Source organism: Aquarana catesbeiana, linkage group LG03, assembly GCF_042186555.1.
Source record: "Aquarana catesbeiana isolate 2022-GZ linkage group LG03, ASM4218655v1, whole genome shotgun sequence".
NCBI lineage: Eukaryota > Metazoa > Chordata > Amphibia > Anura > Ranidae > Aquarana > Aquarana catesbeiana.
Genome location: NC_133326.1, coordinates 130776934 through 130787668, shown reverse-complemented (window position 1 = coordinate 130787668; position 10735 = coordinate 130776934). Strand labels below are relative to the sequence as shown.

Genomic DNA, 10735 nt, shown 5'->3' with positions numbered 1-10735 from the left:
GTTCTTCCTCTGTTCTTGATTAATTGCAAACAAAATCTAGTGCTACCCCTAACTGTGTTTCTAACTCATCCTTTGGCATCATCAACATCTACCTAATTGTGATCCCCTTGTGTTATACAACTACTCTGTGTATGTGCATCACCTAGTATAGTTTTGGTTTGGCTCTGGACTGTGGTGTATGAATTTGGTAATGTCCTCAATAACGTTGTCATAGGATTCAATATGTGACTGACAAATACATATCTGAAAGTACATACTGCCATAGTTATAAGTGTTTCCTAATGACCCTGATATAGACACATGTTTTCAAATGTGAACGTATACCCACTGACCCATATGATCAGATGTGTTTCTTTCTTTAGCTGCATCAGTCAGAATATCATGTCCCCCTGGCTGGTTCTTCTACAGATCAAATTGTTATGCCATCAGTAAGAACCCAGCAACATGGGCTGATTCAGAGGTAAGTCATTGCATTGTCATTGCAGGTTATATAAACAGTTTTATTCAGTAAAACACTGAAAGGAATACAGTACTAAGTGCAAAATGTAAGGTTCAGAAACCATCTTCTGTTTGTCTGACTATGCACTTTTCTAATAGCACCATTTACTGAATAAGCCCATTAGGCTGTGCTCCAATCAGATTTAGGGTTGTTTTCTATATGCTTCGATGGAGAAACGTAGCATTTTTTTTACATCAGTTTGGGATGCTTCTGGTATCATTCAACATTATTAGCAGGTGTACTTGACCTGCATTTGGCCTGCTTCAAGCTGCTTTTGCATTCTCATTTACAGTACTTGCATGTGCAGGGAAGCAGTTCTGGAGTAAACAAAAGCCATCATGTTAACATTATTAACATTTTTCTGCAATTAAACTATAGACATAATACAAACTATGTATACCAACATTATAAGGTTGTATTTAGTGATTTGGCATTTGATTATAAACGTTATCTGTTACACAGCTAGGCAATACTGATAAAGCAGCACAACAATTAAAAATTAAAGCAGAGTTCCAGCTTTATTTTTTTTCCTAAAAAACACCCCTGTAAAGGTCGCATCCTATATAATACATTCTGGCATACAGTATGTAGTCCTTTTTATTAGATATTTCTGAATATTACTCACTGTCATCTCCTTAGGAAGCGTGCTCTCATCTTCAGTGTGTGTATCTGAAGCCCGCTCGTAGCTTCTTCCGGGATACGGTGCTGCTGACTTCCCAGCACCTCCCAATCTTGCACGTGCATATTGCGTACAAAGCACGACGCACTCATTGGGTTGTGTTGTGGAGGCTGCTCATTGACTCCTTGGATTGATGACACTTATATCTCAGGAGCCAATGGGCAGCCAGATATGAAATACCTCACCATAGCGAGGTACAGTGGAAGTGCAGCTGTCTACCCAGATAGCAAGCAATTGTGCTGTAAGTTTGAAAATGACTTGCAGAGCTCCTGCTGTAGACTCACCACTGCAACTTTGCTCTTTCTAGAGACTTGCCACACAAATTTGCTTCAAATTGGAAAAGTGTCAACTAGAACTTGTGCATCAAGTGTTCTGCAAGTGTAGAGTACAACTTGCTAGTGAAAATGTGCAGCAAGTTAACAGACTTACAATTCAACACTTACATAGCTCAATTGCATGTGTATGTCTGAGGTGCTGGTTTATAGACACACTATTTGCTATATGTTTATATCACACCAGTGAATAAGTATCTATCTTGATGCATGATCTATGGAATGATATCTATATATATATATATATATATATATATATATTTAATGAATGTCTCTACATTTTCATTTAGAAATTGTATATAAGTTCCCAAAAAAGCGGTTCCATGTCGAGCTTCCTGTAACTCATACTTTGTACTAGCCGTCATGACAATAGTTGAGGTTGTCACCAGTACACCCCTAACGTAGACGGCTGTCTTGGAGACATATATTTTACCACTGTATATTTTCTCAATTACTGTCTTTTAAATTCTGTTTTATATTTATGTGGTGTTTTTAATAAAATGTATTACTTTTTATCGGTGGTGCCTATAAAGTCAATTTTTCCAGTTATATTTTTCCTCAATATGTTAGGACATAGAGCTTTGTTATTTCTGTACACCCGCAGTGCCATCCTGCGTTGGTGTGCTTAGCTTTTTTCTTACAATTCAACACTGCCACAAATTTGTGGCAAGTTGTCCTTGCTATCTGGGTACTAGTCAAAAAAGGTAATAAGCTTTAAAAAATAAACAAAAAAAAACTAAAAAAACAAATTCAGATGATTAGTGGCAATGTGATAAGCAATGCAGGGGCTCGAACTGCAAAAATTGGGTGGAACTCCGCTTTAAATCACTTGAGTATGTAGCCAACACAATGTAGCCAACATGCATAACATTGTATCAAACAGTATGATTATAAATATAAACACAATTGGATCCTCAATGCTTCCAGATCCAGAGCATAAAGTGCCCAGGCCTTCTATATTGGAAATATGGTGTCTTCAGGTTTAATCCCACTAATCTGGGAAGCCAACCGATCCCAGTACCGAACAGCAGCCGATGGCGATCAATTTTTCTGTTGATTTTTAAATTTGACAAAAATCACCTCTTCCTCACAACTGTTGAACCAAGGACTTAACTGCTGGTGCATGCCCAGTTTTATATATATGATTACCTACACTAAAAGGCCTGTAATTAACAGTGCATAATCCAAATATATTGTAATGAACCTAAAGGAAAACTCCCTGAGTTTATATTATTTGTATTCACTCCTAAAACTTTGCTTTGTGTCATTGGACATTGATGTACATTCATAGGAAACAGCTTATTTGTTTTTTGCATTTTCTTACTGGGTACTGTGTCTTCAATTTTTATAAGAAGGATCTGTTAACATATTTTTCTTTTGTAGTATGAGTGTACAAGTTATGGACATGGTGCCCATCTGGCCTCCATCATGGATGAATCAGAGGCATCCATTATTGCTAGCCATGTGTCTGCAAGTCAGGATTCGGAGGGTGTGTGGATAGGACTGCATGACCCTGACAAGGTGTGTATATCCATTGAAAATCAAAAAACAGACTTTCACAATAATCTCATGACGTAGTCTATAAAGCCCAATGTTTGACTTTCAGAATGGTCGTTGGAAGTGGACGGATGGATCCATGTTTAATTTTCAAGCCTGGAAAGCAGATGTTCCAGATAATGCCAAAGGAAAAGAATATTGTGTTGTGCTAGTCAGTGGCTCCAGTAAGTGGATAGTATCAATAGTATCTATTTATATTATATGTCTATTAGCTGCAATAGTGTTGGCAGGTATAGGTCATGTCGATATTATATATTAGCTTTTTTTATACCCTTACTACAACTGTATAGCCATCCATGTTATATCTAAGTGCCCAGGGAGCACGTTGTGTACAACGGAATGCTCCTGTTTAACAGTGGATGACGTTAATCAGCCAAGTTGATAGGTTGAGTTAAAGAGCAACCACAAATGATTTGTATATATCAGGGGTAGGCAACCTCGGCCCTCCAGCTGTTTTGAAACTACAAGTTCCATGAGACATTGCAAGACCCTAACAATCACAGATATGACTCTTAGAGGCAGAGGCATGATGGGATTTGTAGTTTCACCACAGCTGGAGGGCTGAGGTTGCCTACCCCTAGTATATATGATCAAAGCAGATCTTTCAGACAGTCCATTTGTATGTTATATATAGGGATTGGAAACAGTATTTCTATAAAGGTAAAGCAGTGACCTACTATATACTTCTATTTGTATACCACTGGGGTTTGCCTGTATAATGATGAATAAACAACACGTTTTTGATTTACCCAAATATATTAACGTAGATTTGTTCAGTTTGTGGAAAATCATACAATTCATAAATGCTGTAATTCTCTGCAGATCAAGCAAAAAAAAAAATGTGACTACCCTGATAAGTAAAACATTAAACTCAGCACTATACTCAATTCACAAATGAATACACCAGGATAAGAATCCTTTTCTTTTTAAAAAAAAAAAAAAAAAGGGTGACAGTTATTTCAACTGGGTCCAATAAGGTTTGAAATTGTAAAATAATGATTCTTATCCTTATGTTAAAGCCTATAATATGTGTTTCTATAAAAATATGGTGTAGACTTTTAAAGCAGAACTCTTGCCAAAAATACCAAGATACAATTGAATAGCCCATTAAAAGATAAAATCTCAAAACCATCTTTTGTTGTGTTATTCACCTTCAATCTATAGACTTCCTCTGCAGTACTTTTTTCTGAGACCAGATGTCCTCAGTCCGATGGCCTGAATCATTAAACCCAGTGGTCATCAACCCTGTCCTCAGGGCCCACTAAGAGGCCAGGTTTTATGTATTACCTTGGGGAGCTGCAGACTAGAATACTGCAGTCACTGAACAGCAAATGATTTCACGTGTGATGTATTTCAGTTATCTTGCAAACCTGGCCTGTTAGTGGGCCCTGAGGATAGGGTTGATGACCACTGATTTAACCCACTACTTCTGACTCCAGGTTGTTTTGGAATCACCCCTGCCTCTGACTGGACTGTGAAAGAAAAAGCAGCAGAGAGCTCATCTCTCTGTTACTTTGCTTTATCCTCCTATCAGCATGCTTCTTGCTAGCACATGAATTGATGATTTGCTGCTATTCCTTCACCTCACACACATGCCCTTCTGTACAGGGATTGGAGACTGATACTAGGTTAAATTCAGACAATTACACTACTTGCATTTAAAAATAAATGTAATGGTATATTATTATATATTATATATGTTGCCACGCTAATATAATGAAAACAAATTGCTAAAAGTCTATATCAAAATGAAAATTTGGCAAAGGTAAATAAAGTATATGAAATAGTCCAAATCCAATATGTGATTTTGAGGAATATGTGATTTTGAGGAATATGTGATCTTGAGGAAAACACCACTGATATTGTGTGGAGGTTGTGCTACTCCATTCATGTAGTCACCATGTGGCCCATCACCATTGTAAGAAATGAACTCTTAGCAGACTGAAATGACCCCACTACAGAGTCGGATTCGCCTGTTATAAATACTTCCATTGGGAACATTCAGTTCAGACCCATTGGTTCCAATATGTCAGGCTGGCTTTCACTCCAGAATTAGTAGAGACAATGGTGACCATATATACTGTATAATCGAATAGCCATATGTAATCAAAGCAAGGAAAGATAAAAGGTGTAAATCAGCTAAAAACTTTAATGTAAACACATGATACACATTTTAATCACATGATAAAAAGGGGGTAAGAGCATAAAAAGTCACAATTTCAAGCTGTACAGCAAAGATTCCAACTCCAAAGAAGAGTGGCAGTGTTGCGTGCATAGGCTCATCCCAACGCGTTTTATCCCATAGGACATCATCTGGGGCATGGGATAAAAAAGGGTAGGAATGAGCCATCAGCAATGTCTACAGCATACAAAAGGAGATACACGTGTGGGAAGGAAGCTGAAGTTTTCTAAAAAGGTGCAGTGGATGAAGTCACAGTAGTATGGGCAGAATTGCTGTCAGCTCAGGTGGTGTATCTACACAGGTACTTGCAGAATATTGCTGGGCACACGCAGATCTAATTGTCTTCAAACTCAGTGCAAGTACCTAGTGACAGCAGTGCATGTGTAGTACGTAAGTCTCTTTTGCAACAAAGATCGGCTTTTTCTACCTGTATTTACTTGAGGCGCTTATTATCATTTCTAGAACATATGATATGGGTCACGTTTCATAAGGGATGCATCTCGTGTCTTTTTTGGGCCATTTATAACTAGCCTATAAAGTGCTCCTAAACCAAATTACTGTTGCAGCTCCTTTTTCAAAATTTAACATAGGGGGAAAAAAAGAGATAAAGCTCAATGGACCACTAATTATGCTGTAATTCACATTCTCATATTTAGCTACACCCAAAAGATAAATGTTTGAACTGAATGAAACGTATGTTATACTTACCTTTTCTCATGCTTTGCTTCCCTGTTCTCTTCCAGAATATAAGAAGTGGAATGATGTTGGGTGTGGAGGAAAGAGGAGCTGTGTCTGTAAATTTAAGCCCTGAACTGCCTTGTTTTAAAATCCAACATGTTCACCCTATTTTCTAATAAAACAGCATAATGATGTACCTTTTTAGTTGGAACAGTGCATTATTTGATGTTGATATTTGTATTTTATATTGTGTGCTGATGGAAAGCGAATCTGAATCTGTTTAATTTTTCTAAATAAATATCCTGATAATGTACTGTATGTGTGGACAGGCTACTGTAATGACCAGACAAATGGCAAAATATTGTAAGCAACAGAAAGGAATCAGATATCTCTTTAAATGTTTTTTTTTTTTTTTGTTATTAATCACTACAGGCAGTCTACATTGTTTTTTTTTTTCAAATAAACCCAAAGTGGTGGCTAAACAGTAGATTACTTATGACAAGTGTGAATATAATATTAAAGTTATTGTAAAGGCCCGTTTAAAAAAAAAAAAGTAAATAAATAAACATGCCATACTTACCTCCTCTGTGCAGTTGGTTTTGCACAGAGCAGCCCGGATCCTCCTCTTCTCGGGTCCCTCTTCTGCTCTCCTGGCCCCTCCTCCTATCGAGTGCCCACTCAGCCAGCAGGTTGCTACAAGGGGCACCCGAGCCTAGTCAGAGCTCTGTTTATCCATTCAGACACGGGGCCCCACCCTGGCCCAGCCCCCTCTCTCCCCAATTGGCTGACTGACTTTGATTGACAGCCGCGAGAACCAATGGCACCGCTGCTGTGTCTCAGCCAATCAGGAGGAGTATCTGGGACTGCTAAGATAGTCGTGGACATCGCTGGGGAGAGATGGGACTCAGGTAAGTAATTAGGGGATGCTGGGAGGCTGCTACACACAGAAGGTTTTTTTATCTTAATGCATACAAAAAAAACTTCTGTCTTTACAATTCCTTTAAAGAAAAAACACTAGGAAAAAATTTTAATAAAAGCAAATTAAAGTAATGCAGCATAAAGTTGGATGTCTGCAGTAACCCACAGCAATTATAGTACAATGAGAAGCTGCCAAAAGTGTATTATTACCAACTGGACAACTTTATGACTGCCTTTAAACTGAAGAGTGCTTTACTATGGATTTATAAATATGTAGCAGTATCTTATCACACAGATATAACCCAGTTTGCCAAATGCATGAATGTTTGTGCTGATATGGTGGTAAGTAATTCAATAGGTACAATGTGTGTACAGATCACGCAGCAATTCCTTGGGCTGAGACGATTGTCAAAGGCTGGAGCAATGTTGAACTACGGTAGGTATTTACATTACAACCATTAATCAGACTGTATTGCACCCTACCAGGTTAGAAGTACAGTTTATGATGAAGCGGAGATCAAGCAATGCTTAGTTAGTGATAAGAATAACATGGTATTTTGCTGGCAGAAAACCACATTTTGGAAAACATGCCAGCCAAGAAACTTGTAGCCAATGAATCAGGCAGTGCCTGAACAGCTTCATATGCATAGTGAACTGATAAGAAATAAAAACCAGACAATACTTGCTAATTGAGCTGATGCCCATTTTATATACTTGGCAACAGAGCTTGCATTTATGATTCCTCATTCACCTTTTAGGGTTTTAGGCCTGCTTGCCTCTCTGATGGATATGATTACTTCATGCATTTGGAAATCCCCTACTTGAACAAATGACCAGAGAATTGTAGCAGCACCACTTCTCTATAATATACTACAGTGGCACCCACAGAGTGCAGGACATTGCGAATACTATTAAGCCCAGGATAGGGCACACCTATTTTCAGGAACGACTTGGGCTATACATTAGCTGCTTAGCAAACTCAGGTGGACTTTGATTCATCCTATCCATCATTAGGCCTGCAAGTGCATTCAGCGGCTTCTACACAGGGACTGAGGGGGAGGGTTGGCTCACCAGCGTTTATTTTTAATCATTCAACGTTCTATTTTTGTCTGTCAATTGATATTTGTCTTGCAGTTCATAGATATCGCGGAGGAACGGACCCCACCTGTGTGGCTACGTTCCACATATGTGGGATCCCCCCCTCTTCTTTTACTTATATGTAATTTTTTCAATAAAGTTTTTTGCAATTGACCTCATTACGTTGTAGCTTCTCCCCTTTGTTGGCTATCCAGGGGCCGCTATGGTCCCTTTTTTTTCTTTTTCCATTGCGAACAGCTTGTTTCAAAACCAATACAATAACCTGACTGCTTAAAATTGAACCCCCGTGCACACGGTGGGCTTTATACTGGCACAATGCAGGCTCACATGCTCCTTATGCATTTTGGGTCCTCTAGGCATGGCGTTGCATAAACCAGCCCCTGCAATCAGATGGCCCTGCATGAAGTGCTTTTTCATTACAAAATTAAAGTAGGGGACTTCTAATTGCAGAGTATAACTTAGGCACTCTAAGATAGGGTGATCTCCTGCCTGATGATGCCTGCATAGTCCCAGTTCTCCCCATAAGAATTTGTGCAGGACATAGAGCCTACAGGGTAAGTGCCACTGAACACTAACGCTGTAGCAACATTTCTCGCACTTAACACCAGTGATAGGGCTACATTACTTGGACTGATCATCAAAGATAAGGCTACATTCCACAAACTGACCACTAGTTATGGGCATACATTTTCCACACTGACAACCAATGATAGGGCTACATTCCTCCCACGACCACTAGTGATGGAGGTACCCTTCTCCCTCTGACCACCAGTGATGGGCCTACATTCCTGACACTGACCACCAATGTTGGAGTAAATATTCTGACCACCAATGATAGGACACTATATTCTGATCACCAATGACAGGGCACTAGCACAGAGCTTTCCAGCACCCTGCAATTTACCATATCATGTGAAATGATCTCCTGCCCAATGGTGCCTGTATAGTCCCAGTCACGACATCCCCACAAGGAGTGGCAATCGGACATTCAGACTGCAAGGTAAGCTCCACTGAACAACAATGGGGCTATATTTCTCTAACTGAAAATCAATAATGGGGCTACATTCCCCTCACTGACAGAATATGAAGGGGCACAATATTCTGACCACCAGTGATAGGTCACACTTTTTCCTACTGACCACTGATGCTAGGGTATGTATTACTCCCACTGGCATTTTTTTTACTCTTTCTGACCACTGATGCAGGGCAGTTGCATAACCAGAAATCACATTGCACTATAGCAAATACTTATTTTAAGCTCAAAATAGAAAAATATATACACATTGTACAACTAATTACCATGGCAGGGATAATAGACTGAAGAGGACATGGTGATGATATTGAGGTAAGTATGGATGTGTGGAGGAGGGAGGGTGGGTTTCTTTTAACCATGGAATCTAGAGAAAACGTAAAAGTGTACTTTGTTTAAAAGTATAGTCCCAGTCCTGACATTACCACAAGGAGTGGCACTGGAACACTGGGACTGCAAGGTAAGTGCCACTGAACACCAATGGAGTTACATTAGTCCAACTGAAAACCAATGATGGAGCTACATTCTTCTCACTGAACCCAATTATGGGGCACAAACATCCTGACCACCAGTGGTAGGGCACTCTTCCTTCTACTGACCACTGATGTTGGGGCGTTAGCGGTAATAGCAGTGCTTTTCAGCCGCTAGCGGTGCACTTTTCACCCCCAACAGCGGCCTAATAAAGGGTTAAAGGCACCCGCAAAACGCCTCTGCCGAAGTGCTTTGCAGGCGCTTCAGCAACGCTGCCCATTGTTTTCAATGGGCAGGAGTGTGTGGAGGAGCGGTATATACACCACTCCTACACCACCCGTCTGTATAAAACAGAAAATTGTATGTGCTTGGTGTACCGTAAAATTGCAACACTATGTATATCCAGATACAGGAATGTTAACTATAAAGCCAAAACAGTGTACATGCTCCCTGTGGATGTCCTACTGCAGATGAAATGCATGTAGGAGTTGGGCTTGTGGCCAGTGACTTTATAATTTGCCCGCCAGTGTACAATGGTGTGACATTTGTTGTTTTTAACCTGTGATATTTGTGAGTACCTTTTATTATTCAATAAAAAAGCGTTTTACCGTCATTACCCTATATTGGGTTGCTTTTCTTCCTATTATTCCTGAGGTGAGTTGTGCATACTGGAGTTTTTCAGAAGGGGAAACATGTGGAAGCACACAGCGGATCTGATGGAGTTTAACCCTTTTCCCAAGTGGATTTGATCTCTTTGTTATATAGAGATCATATATTTCTGGTAAGAAGCTGGGAGCATCGAATGTTTGGCTTCAATGCACAAGTGCTATATTATGTTTTAGCATTATTACCCTATGTTGGTCTTCTTTTTCTCCTATTACAGCTGAGGGTACCTGTGCATTCTAGGATACAGTATTGGCTGTATTCTAGGAGAGATATGTGGAAACATACAGTGTGTCCAGCGGGGTTTAACCTTTTTCCTAAGCGTATTTGATTTGATTTGGGAGCATGTATTTCTGGTAAGAAGTTGGCATTTTTGGTGGTTTGGAAAGTTGAGAGCTCCAAATATTTGATTTCAATGCACAAATTTCATAAAATGCATTAGCAGTTATTTGTGCTATTTGTGAACACTGGGTGTAGACTTTATTTTCATATGTTTTATGAACACTTTTATGGGATTTCTATTCCTCTCTACATTGAACTGTTGTTCAGTGCAAACTGCAGACAGGCTGAATGCTAACAAAGCTGAATTTACACTGCTGCGAGGCTTTAATTACAGCTCTCAAAGTAT

The 10735-nt window shown here is 39.4% G+C and overlaps 1 protein-coding gene across 1 annotated transcript in view; it reads left to right on the top strand.

The window, feature by feature from the left end:
- Window positions 1-6153, top strand: part of LOC141134474 (regenerating islet-derived protein 4-like) — a 12269-nt gene extending 6116 nt beyond the window's left edge. The window contains exons 2-5 of the mRNA XM_073623998.1: window positions 363-460; window positions 2894-3031; window positions 3117-3231; window positions 5993-6153. Coding sequence (XP_073480099.1) covers window positions 363-460; window positions 2894-3031; window positions 3117-3231; window positions 5993-6060 — 419 coding nt within the window. The 3' untranslated portion in view covers window positions 6061-6153. The remainder of the gene's footprint in view (window positions 1-362; window positions 461-2893; window positions 3032-3116; window positions 3232-5992) is intronic.
- The last annotated feature ends 4582 nt before the right edge of the window (window positions 6154-10735 follow it).